This window comes from Monodelphis domestica, chromosome 3, assembly GCF_027887165.1.
Source record: "Monodelphis domestica isolate mMonDom1 chromosome 3, mMonDom1.pri, whole genome shotgun sequence".
In the NCBI taxonomy this organism is placed as follows: domain Eukaryota; kingdom Metazoa; phylum Chordata; class Mammalia; order Didelphimorphia; family Didelphidae; genus Monodelphis; species Monodelphis domestica.
The window spans coordinates 12,921,878-12,945,786 of record NC_077229.1 but is presented as its reverse complement, the minus strand read 5'-3'; the positions used below and the strand labels follow the sequence as shown (position 1 = coordinate 12,945,786).

Genomic DNA, 23,909 nt, shown 5'->3' with positions numbered 1-23,909 from the left:
TTCCCGATGACTTCCCTGAGTGCCATGGAGCAGTAGAAATCTTCCTCGTAGTCATAGTCATAGAAATAATGTTGGTATGAGTGAAGTCCATCTCTATTCCCTGGCTCTGACGGCTCCACACCTGGAGTGAACTGGCTCCCCTGCATGCTCTGGGCCACCTGCAAACATGAACCCTCCCACATGTACACATACATGCACACACACCACATACACACACATACACACACACTCACAGGACACACCCCTGAAGGAATTCTTAATGAGAATTGACACTGGGTATGGGAAATGGAGTTTCCTCATAACTTTTGGTCTACTTCACAATTATCCAAGGAATGACACTCAGAACTTCAAAAATTCTGAAAATCTGGAGTTCCCAGTTTTAAGCACTGAATTGGTAACAGTATCTGCCAAAATTAATAGCAAAGGACAAAATAGTAGTAGTAATTTGTACACTGGGATCCAGCCTATAAATGTGAGTAGAATTTAAAAAATAGCCAGAAAGAATTCTACACTTACACCAACTAGAGTATAAACATCACAAAAATGGACAAATATGGCTATGCCAGATTAATGTGGTTTATTATAAATGCCAGTACTAGACGTGAAAGGCTGTGCTCCAGCAAAAGTTTTGCCTCTGGAATCTCGTTTATTCTTGATCTGTCCCTGGGTATTTCTGTCTGACTTCAGTAGGATCATATAACATTTAGGAATAAAGATGCAGCCCAATAACCCAGCACTGGAGGCCAGGATGGAGAAGATCTCCACAGTGACCATGGCCTTCCCTTTGGAGCTCTGATATGTGGGAAGAAAAGTGGCCCAGACACTGCAAAACACCAGCATGCTGAACGTGATGAACTTGGCTTCATTGAAGGCATCAGGCAGGTTCCTGGCCAGGAAAGCCACAGTAAAGCTTCCCAGGGCCAGAAAGCCCATGTAGCCCAGGACACAGTAAAAAGCAAAAGCAGAGCCTTCATTACATCTAATGATTATGTGGCCATATTCAGACTGTGTGTCTGCCTCTGGAAAGGGGGGAGAAGTTCCCAACCAAATGCCACATAAAATCACTTGCAACCCTGAGCCGATGAGGACAACATAGACAGACACTCTAGGATGCATGAACATGCGTATCCTGCTCCCTGGGCTTATACTTCTGAAAGCCAAAAGCACTATAATGGTTTTAGACAGAATGGAGGAAACAGCCACTGTAAAGACAACTGCAAATACTGTTTGTTGGAGGCAACAGGTGGCAGTGGTAGGCTGACCTATGAAGAGCAGGGAGCAGAGGAAACAGAAGATGAGGGAGATGAGGAGAGTATAGCTGAGAGTCCTGTTATTAGCTTTGACTATGGGACTGTCTTGGAACTTTACAAAGACCCCCAAAACCAGGGCTGTTAGGAAAGAGAAAGAGATAGACACGAGTGTCAACATCATCCCTAAAGATTCTTTCATATTCAGGAAGGTGACAATCTTGGAGAGGCAGTGATCTTTCTGCTGATTTGGGTATTCAATCTCTGGGCACTTCATGCAATCCTCTGCATCTGCAGGAGAAAAACAAGAACTCAAACACCAGATTTAAGGAATTGTCCCTATTTAGAAATATAATAAATAGACATATTAGCTGCAAAATTTTTTCTCTCCCCAAAGGACACACAATTCCATTGCCTCTTTGCTTAGAGACAATGTTACTGGTAAGTAATATGGCACTCAAGAATAGGTTCACTCTGCTCATCTATTCATATCCTTTATTATATCTATCTACACACACACACACTTTCTGAGATAAGCCAATCTTTTTATTCAAGAAAAAGACTATGGGGATTTGAGTTCATTAAAGAAATGACAACAAATCCCTTAAAAAAAATATTACACTTCTCAATGTATAGTAAATCACAGGTACCATGTCATGATTACTTATTTCAGGATATTCCTCTGGTTTTACTTGATTTCTTTCTTCAGATATTGATGTTCTTAGGTGTTATAGGTGACTGTACAAGAATAACTTGTTGGTTATTTTCTATTTCAATGAGCATGAGAACGAAATTCCTGGTAGGAACTTACCCATATGACTGGAAATCTCCCCATCTGGACATGGGGAACAGTCAAAACAGCAGATAGCTTTCCCTTCCAAAAGTGTTTTTCTGAACCCAGGATGACAACTCTCACTGCATACACCATGGGGAACCTAAAGCATGAACAGGAGAGTGGAATACACATCTTGAACTGAGAGCTACTGAGGTGTTCAGCAGATAAAGGAATTATCCTACACGATCAGGATGCAAGATAAGATAGCTATACAAAGAAGGCCTGGGGTAGGAAGAAGCTGACCCTTCTACTAGACTCATGAACTGCTCAGAAAAGTAAAGAATATATAGCTGTGCTTTTTGTGGTGGCAAAAAATAGGAAAATAAGGGGATATCCCTTGATTGGGGAATGGCTGAACAAATTGTAGTATATGATGGTGATGGAATACTATTGTGCTATAAGGAATGATGAGCTGCTTGATTTCTATAAGAACTGGAAAGACCTACATGAACTGATTTAGAGTGAAATGAGCAGAACAAGGAGAACAATGTACACAGTAATTGAAACATTGTGGGACAATCAAATGTAATACATTTTGCTACTAATAGCAGTGCAATGATCCGGAGCAATCCCGAAGCACTTATGAGAAAGAACACTATCCACATCTAGAGAAAGAATTGTTGGAGTAGAAAAGCAGAAGAAAAACATATAATTTATCACTTCTTTTTATGGGTATATGATTTGGAGTTTAGGTTTTAAACGATTGCTCTATTATAAAAGTGAATAATATGGAAATAGGTCATGAGTGATAATACATGTATAGCCCAGTGGAATTGCTTGTCAGCTCTGGGAGGAGAAGGAAAGAGGGGAAAGAGAACAAGAATCATGTAACCATGGAAAAATATTTTTAAAATAAATTTTAAAATGGAAAGAATACAACAAGAGGGGAAATGAGGAGTTATAGAGAAGGTGGTTTAAAGGAGTGATAAGACCTAATCAAAATAAATTGTAACTAAAAGTAGACAAATATTTCTAGCTCTATTTGAAGTAGCAAAGAATGAGAATATGTGATAAAGAGTATAAACTGAAGAATGGTTGTATACCTTATGATATATAGAATTTACATGTACATACATATGTAGCTTTGTATCTATTTTGAAATACTATTGTTTTTTAGGAATTTAGGAAGCAGTTAGTTTCAGAAAAACCAGAGAATTTCAGAGAATTGTATGAACTGCTGCCAACTGGCCAGAGCAGAACCAGGTGGACTAATTCCATGAAAATAATGATATGGTTAAAGAATTTTCAAAGAATTAGAAACTATGTTTGGTGTGATATGCAAACACAAATCCAAAATATTAAAGATGAAACATGATACCCACTTTCTGATAGAGAGGCTCAAGACGAGAATACAAAAAAAGATGGCATTTTTTTTGGATATGACTAATATGGAAATTCTTTTCTTCTATACTTGGGGTTTTGTTTGTTTTTAATTTTCAGTTGGGAAAAGGGACAACTTGAAGTTGGAATTATTTTTTTTCTGATTGAAAAGATATATATAGGCACATATGCACTTATATGTGCACACATTCTATAATAGCAGGAAAATCAAATACTACCAAAGTATACATTATATATATGGCCTTGAATAAATCTCTCTGCCTCCCATAATATCAGTTTCCCTCAGGTGTAAATGGAGGACAATATACTATATGGGCTGTGAGGTGTAAAAATTAAATTAGATCTCATTAATAAAGATATTATATTAAAAAGAGATTTATTAATGATCATTAGAAATAAAGGAATTAAAAGAGATACAAAATAAAAATGATGTGCCCATGCTTAATTAGCCAGTTCAAAACCCCCATGCCTACCATCCTTGCCTTCAAACCCAAGAGTGAGAAAGTAGGACCACCCATTCAATTTATTCCCTGTCTACAGGAAGTACATAATGACAGGAAGTCAGTGGGCTCCCAGGAAATGTAGTTCTTTTTTAGGGTAACAGATTTTCAATTATACAGAGGTCTGTTCATTATCTAGATTTATAATTTTATTTTGTAGTCATTTAATATCCTCTATTAATAATACATATGTAATGCAGAGTAACCCAAACAAAACAAGAATTGTTCCTGGGATTAGAAGTATAAATTTAATAATGAAAATGTGTCTGACCTTTGAACCCCACCAGCCCCACTCTATGGAATTCTCACAAATTGTGAAATCTTGACCAAGTGGAGCCTTGGGCACAAACTGCCCCACTTTCACCAGAATATCAGTCTCATTAGGCAAGAACATATAGTTAAAAATGGCATATTGAGCCTCAGAGCTTCTACTCTCATCCACAAACACCTCATCACCAGCACTGTTGTTAAATTGGATGTTCTTCAGGAAGGAGTGAAGCTGAAAGGGAAGAGAAATTTTCATCACTTGATGGAACTTGAGTGAAGAGCTTCCCTTAAAATATAACCTATGATTTATATGAGAGTCCTGTTTTGTAGTCTTATTTGGAGGTGTGAAAAAAACTTGGATTTTACTAGGACATGAAAATGAACCTCTAGAACTCATAGTGTTGCTTACATCTTCCAGGTTCATAATTTTAGCCTCACCCATGACTCATTCTCATCTAATTTTACTATTCTGTTGCCAGTATCTATTGATTTACCCTTGCAACATCTCTCAACTATACTCCCCTCCACTCCTCTGATATTTTCACAACTTCATTACCTCACACCTGAACTATTGCAATATTTATAGACTACTGATGCATCTGTGCATCGCAAGTCTCTTCTCATTCCAGGCCATTCTCCACTCAGCCACTAAAGTAATCTTTCCAATGCAAATCCTAATCTGTCAGTCCTCTGCTCAATAAACTCTAGTGATCCTCTAATACCCAAATAACAAAATTTTAAAAATCATCGGTGTGAAATTCAAGGCACTAAATGTACTAAGCTCTCACTTATTTCCAGTCTTTTTGTAATTTACACTACCCTCCATCATCTACTTTTTAATACAACACTAGCCTCCTTACTGCTCTTTGACTAAGATGGTCCATTTCTTGGCTCCAATAGGCATTTTCTCTGTTTATCTTCCATTCTTGGGTATCTCTCCTTCCTCATCTCCATTTCCTGCATTTCCTGGCTTCTTTCAAGTTTTAATTAAAATCCCACCTTCATCCATCTTATTTCTAGTGTGTTCCCCCTGTTAATTATTCCTTATTTATCCATTACATAGGCTATTAGTCCACATTTGTTTTCCTTATTGCCTCCCTCATTAGCTTTTTTTCCCTTTTAAACATTATTTTATTTGGTCATTTTCAAACATTTTTCATCGGAAACAAAGGACATTTTCTTCCCCCCCACCCCATAACCTTCCCATAGCCAACACACGATTCCACTGGTTATCACATGTGTCCTTGATTCGATCCCATTTCCATGTTGTTGGTATTTGCATTAGGGTGTTCATTTAGAGTCTCTCCTTAATCATGTCCCCTCAACCTCTGTAGTCAAGCAGTTGCCTTTCCTTGGTGTTTTTACTCCCACAATTTGTCCTCTGCTTGTGGATAGTGTTTTTTCTCCTCGATCCCTGCAGAATGTTTAGGGACATTGTATTGATACTAATGGAGAAGTCCATTGCATTCGATTGTACCACAGTGTTTCAGTCAATGTTTTCCTGGTTCTGCTCCTTTCATTCTGCATAACTTCCTGGAGGTTGTTCCAGTCTCCATGGAATTCCTCCACTTTATTATTCCTTTTAGTACAATAGTATTCCATCACCAACATATGCCAAACTTTGTTCAGCCATTCCCCAACTGAAGGGCATCCCCTCATTTTCCAATTTTTGGCCACCACAAAGAGTGCAGCTATGAATATTCTTGTAAAAGTCTTTTTCCTTATTATCTCTTTGGGGGTACAAACCCAGCAGTGCTATGGCTGGATCAAAGGGCAGACAGTCTTTTATCTCTCTTTGGGCATAGTTCTGATTTACTTTAAATCAGTCCCCCTAGTCCTTTCCCTTGATGTGCTTCCCTGTCTAGCCCCTCCCTTTTTGTTCCCTTCCCCCCCTCTCCATCCCTCCCTTTTTATACTCCTTCCCCCTGCCCCCTCCTTAATTTCCCCTTCTCCCTTACCCTGTTGGGTAAGATAGAATTCAAGATCCCAGTGGATCTAGATGTTCTTCCCTCTCAGAGTTGATTTCAGTGAGAGTAAGATTTAAGTATTACCAATTAGCACTTACTTCCTCTCCTTCTTATAGGAGATTTCTTCCCCTCCCCTTCCCATGTGTATCTTTGTGTGAGAAAGATTATTCTATTTAGTTTCTTTCTATTTCTTGAAGTATATATTAGTACCATCAACAATTCCCCCCTACCTTTTTCTTTCTTTCCCCCTTCTCCATATCGTCTTAATGCCCCAATCTTTCCCTATGTGTGACTCTTCTAGCTACTCTAATGATGTATACAATTTTTGAGAGTTACACATTACATTTTCCCCACATAATAATATATATAATTTGATATAAATGTAGTCCTTATAGAAGAGAGTTGAATAAAAGAAAAAGATAACACTTTTCTCCTTTTTCCTGTCCTTCATATTTACCTTTTCATGTTTCTCTTGCTCTTTGTGTTTGGATGTCAAACTTTCCACAGAGCTCTGGTCTTTTCTTTACGAATACTTGGAAATCTTCTATTTTGTTGAATGCCCATACTTTCCCCTGGAAGTATATAGTCAATTTTGATGGATAGCTGATTCTCGGTTGAAGACCCAGCTCTCTTGACTTTCTGAATATCATCTTCCATGCCTTATGGTCATTCAGAGTGGAAATTTCAAGATCTTGTGTGACCCTGATTGGCATTCCTTTATATCTAATTTGTCTTTTCTCTGGCTTCTTGTAAGATTTTTTCTTTTGCTTGAAAGCTTTGAAATTTGTCAATTACATTCCTGGGAGTTGTCTTTTGGGGATTTAGTGTAGAGGGTGTTCTATGAACTCTTTCAATGCCTATTTTGTCCCCTTGTTCTAGAATTTATGGGCAGTTTTCTCGGATGATAGCTTGTATTACGATATCCATATTACTGTTTATTTCTGGCTTTTCTGGTAGACCAATGATTCTCAGATTGTCTCTCCTTCCTCTTTTTCCCAGGTCTGTCATTTTGTCAGTGAGATATTTTATGTTATTTTCTGATTTCTTAGTCTTTTGAATTTGCTTCATTAATTCTTGCTCTTTTGTAAGATCATTGTCTTCCAGTTGCCTGATTCTGATCTTTAGAGACTGGTTTTCCTTTTCAGTTTGGTCTGTCCTGCTTTTTGAGGCTTCAAGCTGTTTCTTCAATTACATGTTTTTGTCCTTCAGACTGCTGAGTTCCTTTTGCATTACTTCCCATTTTTTTCCTGCCAGAAGGCTTCCATCACTTTGATAACCTCGAATTTAAATTCTTCAAGAGCTTGTGGACAATTTCCATTTCTTTTGGAAGGTTTTGGAGCATTTGTTTGTGTTTCCTCTTCTATTTCCTCTGTATTCTGTATTTTCCCTCCATAAAATGCATCCAATGTCACCCCCTTCTTCTTCCTTTTTTTGGTGTTGGGCTGTTGTGATTCCTGGGCACTCTTTGCCATCTCTATGGTTTTTTTCCTCCCCTTTCTAGTCAGAAATCTGAGTGAGGAGGGCTTGCTCTCAGTGTAAGGTGAAGATAAGAGGGGAGTGGAAACGGTGGCGAGGAGGAGGAAGAAAAGAGACCTGGCATGGAGGAGGGTGAAGAGGAAATACAGGCTGGTCCCCACCACCCCAAATATGCCTTGTGCACAGGCCAAGGAGTGGCCCTCACTCTCTTCTCTCCTGCCTGGAGTCCCCCAAGGCACCACCAATGGAAACCCTTTTCCCCCTCTCTCTGGCTCTCTCTCTCTGTCTGATGATCAAGGCTTTAGCCTCGGGCAAGTTCTCGGTTCTCCACAGCTGCACTATCTTCCCAGGGAAGCCCAGGGTCTGCCCTCCCCTGCCTGCCAGCTTTTCGGGTGTTACTGCTCTCAGATGTAGGTCTTTGGTAGTCTTAGTTAACTCCTAAGACCTGTGGGTGCCCCTTGCTCACTTCAGGGGATCCCTTTGTGTACTCGTTGATTAGAGTGCGCTAGTTCTGGGTACCCAAAATCTGAGCACCCCTTGCCCGCCTGCCGGAGTTTTGGGTGTTTCTACTCACAGAAGTATGTCCTTGGTGGTCTTGGTCAGGTCCCCAGATCTGGGGCTGCCAATTGTTCAGTCCTGGGGTGCTCCTCCCTCACTTCTTGATTCTGGCCAGTGCTGACTTTAACTCTGGCTCCATTGGCGTGGTGGGTGGGGGGAGGGTAGGTCAGCTTTTCGTTCTCTTATATTATGGAAATGCTGGAATACCACCTATCTTTGGTGCTATGTCTTAGTGTGGGGTCCTCCCGTTCTCATGAATATGGTTGTTTTTCTTTTGGGGGGGTCTTTTGAGGTCGTCTCTGTCATTGGGTCTGAGGAGAGGAAGCCTGCCTCATCTACTCTGAAACCATGCTTACCTGGAAGTCCTCCCTCATTAGCTTTTTACTCCCTCAAGGGCAAGGACTCTCATGTATTCCAAGGGCTTACTCCAGGGCCCAGAACATAGTAGGCACTTAAGAAATACTGTTAACTGATTAATTAAATACTACAATTCACCAGACCATGGATTTACTCATGATACTCAAAAATAGAACAATGGGATCATTCTATCACTCAGCTCTTGGGGCAAGTTGGTTTCCTTTTAAATAGGAAAATATAATCCTTTTTATATTGAACTCACATCCACTCAAATCTCCAGTGCCCAGAGACATGCCTGACATATATGATATGTATCTCCATTAATATGTCTATTCTCCCCACAGGGTAACATTGAGTGTGTTTGGTTAAGTCAATGGTCTTCTCAGAGCAACTAATTGTAGGAGGTAATGAGGGAAACTAAAACTGACCATATCATTGACTAATCAATACATTTAAAAAGCCTTACTCCCTAAGATTTCCAAGCAAATGGTTGCCTTCATTGAATTTCTTTTCTAATTCACATCTAAAATAATTCTTATCAAAATATGTAAAAGTATGATCTATTCCATGCTTGATCAATCAAACAGCATTTAATAAGCACCTACTGTGTATAACAAGGGGCAGCTAGGTTATGCAGTGGATAGTGTGCTTAGCCTGAAGTAAGGAAGACTCATCTTCCTTAGTTCAAAGTTGGCTTCAAACACTTATTTGGTTTGTGACCTTGAGCAAGTTACTTAATTCTGCTTCATTCATCCCATATGTAAAATGATCTGGAGAAAGAAATGGCAAACAACTCCAGTGTCTTTACCAAGAATTCCCTAAGTGGGGTAGAGTCAGACAGTACACAGCATCAGCTATGAACATCTTTTGCAAACTGAGACTGCCAAATATGAATACAAGACATTATATGTGGGACTATATCTTTCTTATTCACAGAAGTTTGCCTCCGTAAAGTTGTCTAGGGTCCCTTTAGCTTTCATGACTATCCCATTACATTAATGTACAGTTCTTAGCTCCCTGCCCCTCCCACCCCCCAAGATTTTTCTCTGTGCTGCTGTCCTCCAATCCTGAACAGTCAAATGCCTATAGTTCCTGCTGTTGAGGAGGCCTTGGATGGTAGATCATTAAACTCAGCATTTCTAAGCTGCATCAAGGCCAAAGCTTATTTGGTATCTGTGGTAATTCTGATAGAAATATGGTAAAAACAATTAGAATGGAGGATTGCCAGGCTACCTAATGGCAAGTTGCTTACCTTGCAGAAACAGAATACCTCAAAGCCTCTTTAGAGATGAGGATTGGTATCAAGTCTATTCATTATTACCTGTCTACTCTTGGTTATGTCAGTAGTTTCAACAACAATATGAAAAATAGAAATTAACTAGTTTTGTTTTTATAAAAATGGAGTTATTGTTTCTATACTTTCTCTCATAGAAACTGAAGATGCAGATAATTGATTTTAAAAGGGAATAGGGACATAGAGTCAATTTAGGTGCCATGTGGAAAAAAAGTCAGCTGTTAAAACAAGAGAAACTGAAGGCCCAGAGAGGACTAAGGGAACTTCTTTTCTGAGAGACTGAGTAATTTATCTGTCATGAGAAAGTGAGAGAACTGAGAAATATGAGAGAACTGAGTTTATATCAGCCTGTGAAGATATCATGAGGAGAATTTTTGAAAGACTGATATCTAGAAAGAATTGATTTGTGGAAGCTTCCATAATTGTGGCAAAATCAGTAGCTTCCATTGATGACTAGAGGTGATTTTATACAGAATCTTTATCTTCACAGACATGTTATTGAAATATTTCTTTGTGTAATTTTTTGTACTTTTCACAAATTATATGCTCAATAGCACTTGTGTTTGTCTAAGCCTGATTTCAAAAATTGATGACAGAAAGCATTACAAATTTATTGGAAATGAAATATCCCCAGTTCACTTATAAACTGGGATGAAGATTCAGAGTTAATTGGTTGATGAATGAAAAAATGTTCCTCACTAATAATTTATGTGGAAATAATATCATAAAATAATTTTTTTGTTTTAAAAAGTAGTTTTTTTAAAGTTGTTTTTAAAAAAGGTTGTTTTAAAAAGTAAGAATGAAATTAATAAAAAAAAACATTCACTAGCATATAGAGAGTTTATGAGGTCTGCTTACTGGCTTGGTTTTCAACTAGTGTAGGAATTTTACAGTGTAGCCACCCCCAACTAGATTAATGATCAATAGTTTTTTTCAGTAATTTTGCCTGAAATAAAATGGATTATGATACCTTTGGAGGCAGTAGGTTACCCAATATTAGGTGTTTTGGAACAATGGCAAAAACATACTAACAAAATTATTGTAAAAAATATATACATGTATAACTTCTAAATGATACTTGAATTTCTTTCCAACTCTAAGACTCATGAAAGAAAATAAAATCATAGACTTCAAATGAAGACTGATAAGTATCGGTCATTAAGAAGATAATTCTATTCTTTCTAGTGTTTTCAATAGGAATGGGTGTTGTATTTTATCAAAGGTTTTTTCTACATCTATTGAGATAATCATGTGATTTTTGTTGGTTTGCTTGTTTATATGGTTAATTATGTGGATGGTTTTCCTAATATTGAACCATCCTTGCATTTCTGGTATGAATCCTGCCTGGTCATAATGAGTAACCCTCATGATCAGTTGCTGGAGTCTTTTTGCTAGTATCCTATTTAAGATTTTTCATCTATATTCATTAAGGAGATTGGTCTATAGTTTTCTTTCTCTGTTTTTGACCTGCCTGGCTTTGGGATCACTACCATGTTTGTGTCGTAAAATGAATTTGGTAGAACTCCTTCTTTGCTTTTTCTGTCAAATAATTTGTATAATATTGGGATTAGTTGTTCTTTGAATGTTTGATAGAATTCATTTGTGAATCCATCTGGACCTGGGGACTTTTTCTTTTGGAGTTCTTTGATGGCTTGTTCAATTTCTTTTTCTGATATGGGGTTGTTTAGGTAATTTATTTCTTCCTCTGTTAGTCTAGGCAATTTATATTTTTGTATGTATTCATCCATATCACTTACATTGCCATATTTTTTGCCATATAATTGGGCATAGAAGTTTTTAATGATTGCCTTAATTTCCTCTTCATTAGAGGTGAGGTCTCCCTTTTCATCTTGGATACTGTCAATTTGGTTTTTTCTTTCCTTTTTTTAATGACTGACTAGTACTTTGTCTATTTTATTTGTTTTTTTTCTTCAAAGTACAAGCTTCTAGTCTTATTTATTAAATCAATAGTTCTTTGACTTTAAGTTTCATTAATTTCTCCTTTGATTTTTTGAACCTCTAATTTAGTCTTCAACTGAGGATTTAAAATTTGTTCGCTTTCTAGTTTTTTAATTTGCATGCCCAATTCATTGACCTCTGCCCTTCTTAATTTGTTAATATATGAACTCAAGTATATAAATTTCCTCCAGAGAACTGCTTTGGCTGCATCCCATAGGTTTTGAAAGGATGTCTAATCATTGTAATTTTCTTCAATGAAGTTATTAATTGTTTCTACGATTTTTTCTTTAACCAGTTTTGGAGAATCATATTGCTTAATTTCCAATTAATTTGTCATTTACCTCTCCATGTACCCTTACTAATTATTATTTTTATTACATTGTGATCTGAAAAGATTTCATTTATTATTTCTGCTATTTTATACTTGTTTGCAATGTTTTTATGCCCTAATACATGGTCAATTTTTGTGAATGTACCATGTGCTGCTGAAAAAAAGGAATATTCCTTTTTGTCCCTATTTATTTTTCTCCACATAACACTAACTCTAATTTTTCTAATATCCTAGTGTAAACAACAACATGGAAATAGGTTCTGATCAAGGACACAAGTAATACCCAATGAAATTGCACATTGGCTGCGGAAAGAGTGGGTGGAGGGGAGGGAGGGAAATAATGTGAGTATTGTAACCAAGGAATAATGTTCTACATTGACTAAATAAACTTATTCAAATGGAAAAAAGATAATCCTTAAGGATAATTTAATCAAAGAATATCAGAAATGGGACTTCATAATCTATCTTGTACCATCCTTGCCCAACATACATCCTCATTATGCCATATCTAAAAATTGGTCTCCCGGTAAGTATTACCTGCCATGAAGGAAGTACTAAATATTCTTCATCTTCCATTAATCTTTTCTCTGATTTTCTCATAAATATTTCATGGAGAGCCCAAGCCACAGCATAGACAGTATTGTAGATGGTATAACTCAAGCCAGACATGGCCATGTCAAAATAGCACAGAGGCAAAGTCTCCAAGGATGCATTTGCTGAGCATATCTCTTGCTCTGATTTTTCTGGTTGCTTTGGGCACATAAAAGCTGAAAGCCAGAATCCCCTAAGCAAAATATCATCTGGGTATTTAGATGGTGTAATTGTCTTAAGAAAGGTCTTGAACCCAGGAATTTCACTTGTCAAATAAGAAAATGTGAGAGCCCCGTTGAAAGTATAACCATGGATATATAGTGGCCTCATGGTAATGTCCCAGTGAGATGTGCCAATCCATACCCTCCGGGCAGGAAAAACTGGTGATTGTGAGTATCTCAAAATCATCAATGAATCTGTGTCACCATGGACAACAATCACATTGGTTGATGACATCATGATTCTGGGCATGAAATTGTCATGTGATTCTACTAGTCTTCTCTCACTGACAGGGATCTTCTCTGTGTAGGACACACAAACACCATTCTTTTCCATTTCTCCTCTAATTTTCCAGAGAAATTCCTCACCTCTCAGATCATCTGAGATAATCATACCTATCCAGTTCCATTTAAAATGTACTATTAAGCGAACAACACCTTGGTGAAGAGCAGAGTCCTTGGGGGCCATCTGATAGAGGGAAGGAAACTTGACCCTGTCACAAAGAAGGGAGTCAAATGGACCATAGCTGATCTGGACAAGAAAGAAACATGAATCAGTTAGACCTATGGTAATGATGACAAAAGGGCAGCTAGGTGGTGAATCAAATAAGAGTGCTAAGCCTGGAATCAGAATGACTCATCTTTATGTGTTCAAAACTCATCTCTGACACTTAATATCTGTGTGACCCTGGGAAAATTACTTAACCATGCTTGCCTCAGTTTCTTCATCTATAAAATTAACTTGAGGAGAAAATGCCATACCACTTCAACTTCTTTGTCAAGAAATCCCTAAATATATTTTATTTTTTAAACAAATATTTATTTAGAATATTTTTCCATTGTTCCATGGTTCATGACTTTTCCCACCCTCTCTCATCCCTCCCTGAGCTTATAAGCAATTCCACTGGATTATACATGTATCATTGTTCAAAACCTATTTCCATATTATTCATATTTTAATAGAATGATATTTTAACATCAAAACCCCAATGATATATCCATCAAACCACATGATTGATCATATGTTTTTCTTCTGTATTTCTACTCCCCCACCCCCAGTCCTTTATCTGGGTGTGGAGAGCATCCTTTCTCATTAGATCTTTGCTGGATCATTGCATTGCTACTAGTAGAAATCTGTTTTATTTTATTGTGCCACAATGTATCAATTTCTGTGTACAATGTTCTCCTCTTTCTCCTCATTTTTCTCTGCATCAATTCCTGGAGGTCTTCCCAGTTCACATGGAATTCCTCCAGTTCATCATTCCTTTCAACACAATAGTATTCCATCATCATCAGATACCACAATTTATTCAGCCATTCCTCAATCAATGGACACCCCCTCATATTCTAATTTTTGCCACTACAAAGAGTGCAGCTATAAATGTTTTTGTACAAGTATTTTCCTTATTATCTCTTTGGAGTACCAAACCAGCAGTGGTATGGCTGGATCAAAGGGTAGGCAGTCTTTTAAAGCCCTTTGTGCATAGTTCCAAATTGCCCTCCAAAGGTTGGATTAATTTACAACTCCACCAGCAGTGTATAAGTGTCACAATTTTGCCACATTCCCTCCAACATTTATAACTTTCCTTTGCTTCCATACTGACCAATCTGCTAGGTGTAAGGTGGTACCTAAGACCTGTTTATATTTGCATTTCTCTAATCAGGAGGGATTTAGAACACTTTTTCATGTAATTATTGATAGTTTTGATTTTCTTCAACTGAGAACTGCCTATTCATATCCTACCAGGAGCCATCAAAGACCACACTATTTGACACAGTCACATGTGGAAACCAGGGACTGCAAAGTAGCCCCTAGGAAGAATGGAAACATCCACTGAAACCTCTCTAAGTGACTTTCCTTATTAACATTCCTTTATTATTGGAATTGCTATGGTTATTATTCTTATTTAGCCCCAGGAAAAATAGATGAGAGCAACATGCTTGCAGGGTTAATACAGATGTCCCACTCTATCCTCCAGAATATTACCAGGAGATCCCACTTACAAAATTAAACCTAAGGATTCTTATATACCCACTTAGATAGGACCCTCTTTTCTAGGCATAAAAACTTCTGGCAAATCTGCCATGTTGTTTCGACCCTCTGACCCTGCACTTAGCAACAATGTTTTGTTGACTATCTCCCTAGGCTTTAGATCTGTTGTGTGAGTCTTGAAATTTCTCAGACTTGTGAATGTTAAAAAAAATTCCCCATTGGGGAATTCTCCATTGGAACAATTCCCTACTGGGATCTTTCCCCACTTGGAAAGTGAGAACTCTACTTAGATCAGAAATGGGAAGACCTCTACTCCACCTGTACTTAAGCCTGCTTTAGGGGAGAAAACTCCTTGCTGAACAATGAAAAGTACTTAAACCCGTACTTAAGCCATGCCTATTTTTAGAACTAATACAAAAGGTTGCTAAGTACCTATAAAGGTCAGGCAACTTGTGAATTTACAAGGAACAAAGAACTGGGAAACTTACTCAGAGCTTTCCTGGTGTGAATTACTCAAAAATCCACACCTTCTTAGGTGTGGACTAAGAATGGGCTGTCCTTTGGAAAATGTCTACTGTGATTGGTAGAGGTAACATAGGAGAAATTGCCCTTTAAATAGGAGCTCAGATAGGAGCTCAAGGGTCTCATTCTGAAACATTCAGATGGAGGATTGAGCTGGTGAAAGCAGCTGAGATGATGCTGGCCTGGTGTCACTAGAATCCTTGCTTGGACAGATCTTGTGGTGAGTGATTAGGACTGACTGATCTTTTTTTTTTTTTTTTAGAGCTTAGGCCTGGGTTGGCCAGGGCTGCCTGGGCCAGCCTATTCTTTTCTCATTTATTTCCTTTTCTCTCTCTCTCTCTCTCTCTCTCTCTCTCTCTCTCTCTCTCTCTCTCTCTCTCTCTCTCTCTCTTGCTTTGATTCCTCATTGTATTATTAATTAAAAATCTCTATAAAACCCAGTTGATGGGTATATTCATAATTGGGAATATTTCCCTGGCAACCACCTTATATTTGATTTAAAACAAGACACTGTAGTGGAAACATATTTTCTGTGGTCACAATTTACTCACCCACTCTTATATCTACTACAATTTATATCTTCCACTATTTTACTCACTATAGTTTACAACCTCAACTATTTTAATTATTACAGTTTATGGCTCCCACTCTTTTAAATGCCACATTTGTTAGGTTCCATGGAAATATGTATATTGAAAAATGATTGTGCCAGAAAAGCATGTTCTCACTGAAGCCATAAAATAAATGCAAACTCCATGCAATGGCAGAACACTGAGTGATGCCTAAGCATAAATCTGAGCACTCAGTCATCTCTCATCTCATTATTTGCCTGACCGCTCCACCTAGTCAGAAGGACCCTAAATTTTGAGAGACCACGGGCTTGTCTCTCAAAAATATCTCTTGACCATTTGTCAATTGGGGAATAACTTGATTTTTTGCAAATTTGACTTAGTTCCTTTTATATTTGGGAAATTAAACCTTTGTCAGAGTTTTGTTATAACTTTCCCACAGTGTGTTGCTTTCCTTATAATTTTGGTTGTATTGGTTGTGTTTGTACTAAACCTTTCTAATTTGATGTAATCAAACTCATTCATTTTACATTTTGTAATGTTTTCTATCTCTTGTTTGGTCTTAAATTTCATCTTTTCCCACAAATCTGACAGGAATACTATTTTAAGTTCACCTTATTTACTTATGATTTATTCCCTATATTTAATTCATTTACCCATTCAGAAATTTCTTGGTAGAACATGTGAGATATTGATCTAATCCTAATCTCTCCCATGCTGTTTTCCAGTTTTTTCCAGCAGTTTTTGTCAATAGTGAGTTCTTGTCTCAAAAGCTGGCATCTTTGGGTTTATTGAACACTGAGGTCATTTACCCTTAATCTATTCTATTGATCTACCTTTCTGTCTCTAAACCAGCACCATATTGATTTGATGATCATTGCTGTATAGTACAGTTAAAGATCTGGTACTACTAGGCCCCCATCTTTCAAATTTTTTTTCATTATCTCCCTTGATATTCTTGATCTTTTGTTCTTCTAGGTGAACTTTGTTTTAATGTTTTTTTTAATTCCATAAAAAGGGTTTTTTGGCAGTTCGATAGCTATGTCTCTGAAAAAGCAAATTAATTTGGGTAGGATTGTAATTTTTATTACTTCAGTTGATCCTAAATATGAGCACTTAATGTTTTTTCCAATTATTTAGATCTAGTTTTAATTTTGTGAAAAGTGTTTTATAGTTGTGTTCATATAATTCCTATGTTTGTCTTCACAGATAGATTCCAAATATTTTATATTGTACAGAGTGATTTTAAGTGGAGTTTCTCTTTCTAACTCTTGCTGCTGAGTTTTGTTAGAAATATATAGAAATGCTACTGATTTATGTGAATTTATTTTGTAACCTACAACTTTCCTAAGTTGTTAATTATTTCCACTAGACTTTTAGATAATTTTTCTGGGATTCTTTAAGTATACCATCATATCATCTACAAAAAGTGATGACTTGGTTTCTACATTTCCTACTTTAATCCCTTCAATTCCTTTTTCTTCTCTAATTTCTATGGCTAGAATTTCTAGTACAATATTAAATAATAAAAGTAATACAGGGCATCCTTGCTTCACTTCTGGCCTTATTGGGAAGGCTTCTAACTTGTCCCCATTGCAGGTGATATTTGCTGATGGCTTTAATATATATATTATTAATTATTTTGAGGAATTGTCCTTCTATTCCTATATTTTCTACTGTTTTCAATGGGAATGAGTGTTGTATTTTGTGAATTTTTTTCCCTGCGTCTATTGAGATAATCATGTAATTTCTGTTGGTTTAATTATTGATATGGTCAATTATGTGTACAGTTTTCCTAATATTGAACCATACTTGCATTCCTGGTATAAATCCCACCTGGTCCTAGTGAATAATCCTTGTGATAACATGTTGTAGTCTTTTTTGCTAGTGTTTTATTTAAAATTTTTGCATCTATGTTCATTAAGGAGATTGGTATGTAGCTTTCTTTCTCTGTTTTTGGTGCCTGACTTTGAAATTAATACCATATTTGTGTCATAAAAAGAATTCAGTAAAACTCCTTCTTTGATTATTTTTTCAAATAATTTGTATAGCATTGGGATTAGTTATTCTTTAAATGGTTTGATAGAATTCACTTGTGAATCCATCTGGCCCTGGGCATTTTTTTTTTGGAAGTTCCTTGATAGCTTTTTCAAGTTCTTTTTCTGAGATGGGAATATTTAAGTATTCCATTTTCTCTTTTGTTAATCTAGGCAATTTATGTTTTTGCAAATAGTTACCCATTTCACCTAGATTGGCATATTTATTGCCAGATAATTGGGCAAAATAATTCTTAACAATTACCTTAATTTGCTGTTCATTAGAGGTGAGATCACACTTTTCATCTTTGATACTGTTTATTTGATTCTCTTCTTTCTTGTTTTTTATTAGATTAACCAGTTCTTTATTTATTTTATTTTTTCAAAGTACCAGCTTCTAGTCTTATTTATTAGTTCAATAGTTCTTTTGCTTTCAATTTTATTAATTTCTCCTTTAATTTTTTAGGATTTCCAATTTAGTTTTTATCTGGGGAATTTAAATTTGTTCTTTTATTCTAATTTTGAAAATTGCAAGCCCGATTCATTGATCTTTCCCCCTCTCTATTTTGCTGAGATAGGCACACAGAAATATAAAATTTCCCCTTTGGCTCTATCCCATACATTTGGATGTGTTGTCACTTCATTGTCCTTCTCTTTAATGAAGGCTTCAATTGTTTTGATGATTTCTTTTTTGACCCACCAGTTTTGGAGAATGAGATTTCCAATGAAATTTTAAATTTGCCTTTCCATGGGCCCGTGTTAATTATAATTTTTATCACATTTTGATCTGGAAAATGTTGCATTTATTATTTCTGGTTTTCTGCATTTGTTTGCAATATTTCTATACCCTAGTAATGGTTGATCTTTGTATATATACATGTACTGCTAAGAAGATATATTCCTTTTTATCCCTATTCAATTTTCTCTAGATATCTATTAACTCTAAATTTTTTAACATTTCATTCCCTTCCCTTACTTCTTTCTTATTTATTTTTTGGTTTAGTCCTGAAAGGGGAAGTTGGAGATCCCCACTAGAATAGTCTTAGTATCAATTTCCTTTTTAGACTCATTTAATTTCTCCTTTAGAAATTAAGATGCTATGCCATTTGGTTAATAAATGTTTAGTAATGATATTACTTCATTGTTTATAGTATCTTTCAGCAAAATGTAATTTTCTTCTTTTTCTCTTGTAATCAGATCAATTTGGACTTTAGCTTTGTCTGTAATCATGATTGCTACTCCTGCTTTTTTCTATTTTAGATGATGCATAATAAATTTTGCTCTAGCCTTTTACCTTTAATCTGTGTGTCACCCTGCCTCAAATGTGTTTCTTGTGAACAATATAAAGTTGAATTATGGTTTTTAATCTACTCTGCTATCCACATCCATTTTATGGGTGAGTTTTTCCTATTAACATTCAGTGTTTTGATTGCTGTGTATTGTCCTTAATCAGATTATCCCCTTTAGATTCTGCTCTATTCCATTTCTCTCTGTTTCTCATCACCAGTATTTTGTTTTTTTGTCACCTTCCTTGTCACTCCCTCAAATTACCTTCCTCTCTCCTTATTTTATTTCCCTTTTATTTCTCTGTAGAGTAAAATAGAATTCTATACCCTAATGAGTAGGGTAAGATGAGTATACTTGTTTTTCCCTGTCTGAACCAGTTAAATGAAAGTAATCTTAAGCATTGTCCTTCACCACCCTTATCCTCCCTTCTCTGTAATGATTTTTCATGCCCCTTTATAAAATTTACCCCATTCTATCTTTCTCTACTTTTCTCCCAGTGCAACCTACTCTTTCAGCCCTTGATTGATTTTTTACATATCATTCATATGAATATATCATGTCACACATACATGTTGTTCCATTTTACATTTACATACATATCATATCATCATATACATATCATAATCAGCTTGCTTCTCCATTTTCTTTCTGAGTAAATTCCTTCTATCTTCTCTACTACTAAGAGTAATTTTTGAGAATTACAGAAATTCTCTTTACTTGTAGACATATAAACATTTTGACCTTAATGAGTTCCTTGAATTGTCTCTTTCTTATTTACCTTTTTGGGCTTCTCTTGTGTCTTGTGTTAAGACTTCAATTTTTTTATTAGGTCTGGTTTATTTCTCAGTAATGCCTGGAAATCTTCTATTAAGTGTATGTCCATTTCCCCCTGAAAGAATAAACTCATTTTGCTAGTTAGGTGACTCTGTGTTACAAACCCAAATCTTTTGCCTTCCTGAATATCATATTCCATGCCTTTTGATCCTTAAGCAGCCATATCCTGTGTCATCCTGATTGTATCTCCATGGTATTTAAATGTTTTTTTTCTGGCTTCTTGAAGTATTTTCTCCTTAGCTTGGTGGCTCTTGAATTTAGCTATTACATTCCTGGAAGTCATCAATTGAGAATTTCTTTTTGGAGGTGATCTGTGAATTCTTTCCATTTCTATTTTATTGTCTTGTTTAAGGATCTCTGGGAAGTTATTTTTGATAATTTCTTGTAATATGATATCCAATGTTTTTTCTTGATCATGGCTTTTAGGTAGTCCAATAATTCTCAAATTGTGTCTCCTAGCTCTATTCCCTAGGTCAATTGTTTTTGCAATTAAATATGTGATGTTTCCCCTCTGACTTTACATTCTTTTGATTCTGCTTTATTGTTTTTTAACTTCTCATGAAATCCTTAGTTTCTAGATGGTCAATTCTGACTTTTAAGACCTGATTTTCCTCTGTCAGTTTTGGTTCTCTTTTTTATTTGGCCCATTTTCTGCATCACTTTTATTTCTCCTTGCATCACTTTTCTTTCTTTTGGCATCACTTTCATTTCTCTTCCCTACTTTTCCTCTCCCTCTCTTAAATTACTTTTGAAGTATTTTTGGAGTTCTTCCAGAAACTGTGCCCAATCCATATTTTTCTTTTGAACTTTGCATGTATTTCCTTTGGCTTCCATTGACCCCTTCTGTGTCTGTATCTTACTCTTTGACCCCATAAAGATTCTTTAGAATTATGTGATTTTTTGTTGTTTGTTCATTTTTCTTATCTGGTTGTAGGTAGGCTCTGTTTTCTGGGAAGTTTCAGGTACTCTCTTAAACTTCAGTCCTTGCTAGATGTTATTCTAAGCTTATTTTCTGGGTTTTTACCAGTTTCATTTCTTGGGGTATGATGTGATGATCTGAGGGCTGAGAGCTCTCAGAGCCACCTTCCAATGCTGATTCAATTTACCTTTGAGATGCTGATGGTTTAAGTACTTGTCTTAGGTTTGGGTGCTTTGTTCTCACTCTGAACTTGATCAGGTTAGGGGCTGAACAAACTCTAGCCCCAGGCTTAGATTCACATTTTTGGTCTCACTGTATGCCTGATGCAATCAGGCACACCCTTGATTACCTCATCCTGGAACTCCATGCTTAGTTTTGGGCAAAAAGATTCAGTCCCTCTCCCTGGTCCTGTGAATTGTGTCCTCATCCCAAACTGTGAAGTCTTGATTTCAAGCCCAGACTGGGATTCTTGACTTTGCTCTAGGCTGACACAAATCATCCCACTTTAGTCCAGATTGGGATTCCTGACTCCTCCATAGGCTTGAAATGTCAAGGGTTTGGGTTGCCTTGTACCTCTATTTGCTCAGGCAGGTTCTTAGGCTATGAATCAAGCCATAATCAAAGAAAGCACCTAGAAATTGTGAAGATTAAAACTCCCCTGCCATTTTTTTAGATTTAATCACCAAAACTATAAACATTTCACTTAACCATTTAAGGGGGGAGGTCTGTGACCCACGTGTGTGATAGTGTGTGACAAATCAGAATCAAACTGACTGCCCCCAGAGGCAGTCCTAAGCAAAGCTTGACTGTATTTGGTAGACTGTATTATCATTAAATTAACTGTAATTGGTAGACATAAAAGTGGAGGAAGGAACAGGAAGTGATGCAAAAGAAAGTATCTTTAAAAGGGAATTACAACTTCCTGTGAGGTACTTTATTTTCTTCTGGAGTTCTGAGTTTGAGTTTGAGGCTGATGAAGAATTTGCTGACTGGACCTGAGACCCTGTACTTGGTGAGACTGTCCTTAAAGCTCTCCCTTTGAACTGACACACGGTGAGTGAAAGAGCTGATTTATTTCCTGAATTTCTTAAGAGACTAGCCTCAGGAGTGACCTATCTTCTTGAGAGAGGCTCCCTTGAATCCTCAGGTCCTTGGCTCAAAGTTGAGGCCTCTCCGGCTAAGGACTAAACTCCCTTGACTGTTTTTGTTTTTTTTTTAAACCCTTACCTTCCATCTTGGGATAAATATTGGGTATTGGTTCCAAGGCAGAAGAGAGGTAATGACTAGGCAATTGGGGTTAAGTGACATGTCCAGGATCACACAACTGGGAAGTGTCTGAGGTCAGATTTGAATCTTGGACTTCCAATCTCTAGTCCTGGCTCTCGATCCACTGAGTTACCCAGCTGCCCCCTCCCCTGCCTGTTTTTGAGTCAGGGGTCAGAGCAAAATATTTAGTGTGTAAAAAAAGATATCTAACCCTATCCTCTCCCTGATTTTCTTACTTCACTCTTTTATATTTTGTAAATAAATTGTAAATAAATCTCTTTGGGATCTCATAAGATTCCTGGAGACCCTATTTTAAATATTCTAGTCCAATATTTTATATAAAACTCATTTAAGTCTCCCCCTTACATTTATTTGGCTGACCACATTGGTTGTGACAAAATACCTTCAATCTTCCTAACTTTTCTTGACTTTTCCTTGACTTTTGTTACTATCCTTGTTAGCTTTTAATAGATTATTTTGACAATGCACAGCTGCAGATGTAAGTTCATTTTTCTCTCTCTTTCCCCCTTAAATATAAATAGAACATAGCCATTTTTAATCTTAGTGGCTGGACCCTGAGATGCCACCTGGGGAAACTGTTCCCAAACCCACACCTCTGGCAAATGACTCAATTAGCAGACCCTCAGGTTTTTACCTGGGGAGGATGCTATCTTTCAGCTACATTGCTGGCAGTGAGCTGGCTGGTTTGGCTTACAGGCAGCAAATAGACTGTTTCTTAATTACACTGTGAGGGCAAAAACCTGGGGGAAAGCTTTCACTCCCTTTCAAGAGAGAAAGTAATTCTACTCTACCCCAACAGAATTTTGTCTGGTAGCCTAAAATCTCTGATAAAACAAAACTAAACAAAATAAAACTGCAGTTGATTTTTTACTAGAGTGATTAAGTTAAAATTAACAAAGTTTTAGCTTTTTTTTTTTACTTCTGAAAATCTCTTTTTTCCCAAACCTCGCTGTTTCTAGAGTTAAATTAAGTGAGAAGTAAAACATGGGGAGATCAGTCAGGAAGAGTAGGGTTAAAGTAACAACAACAAAAAAAAACTGGTCCATTTTTCCTAAGAGGCTTTTATAGCCCAAATAAGATAAAAAATAATTTATAAAAAAATTTTTGCCCCAGGCCATACAAAAGAAAAGCAGCCTGGAAGCTCATTCCTGGAGGCATATGGTAGAAACACATGGTTCTAGCATTTTACCCTGAGGGGGAAGTCAGCTGCTTCCTGTTGCCCCACCTATATTTGGCCCCCAACAAAAGGTTTCCTCTCCCACTCTCCAACCATGGAGTTAATTAAATCAAGGTGTGACATCTTTAAAGGAACCACACCCTTACCTTTAATTTTCACACCCTGACTTTAACCCCTAGCTAGTAGCATCATCTACTGAGAAAATCCAGAATTACAAGCAATTTAATAAATTATAAACAAATATATATACAATATATATTAATATGTATTAATATATTATTGATATATAATAATATTTTATTATATACATATATAATAAAAATGGATACTACTCCACATAAAAG

General features: G+C 36.6%; 1 protein-coding gene across 1 annotated transcript in view; it reads right to left on the bottom strand.

The window, feature by feature from the left end:
• Positions 1 to 567: 567 nt before the first annotated feature.
• Positions 568 to 23,909, bottom strand: part of VN2R558 (vomeronasal 2 receptor 558) — a 38,821-nt gene continuing 15,479 nt past the window's right edge. Inside the window, exons 3-6 of the mRNA NM_001099567.1 lie at positions 12,670 to 13,473; positions 4,195 to 4,422; positions 2,059 to 2,182; positions 568 to 1,538 (exon numbers count right to left, since the gene is read on the bottom strand). Coding sequence (NP_001093037.1) covers positions 568 to 1,538; positions 2,059 to 2,182; positions 4,195 to 4,422; positions 12,670 to 13,473 — 2,127 coding nt within the window. The remainder of the gene's footprint in view (positions 1,539 to 2,058; positions 2,183 to 4,194; positions 4,423 to 12,669; positions 13,474 to 23,909) is intronic.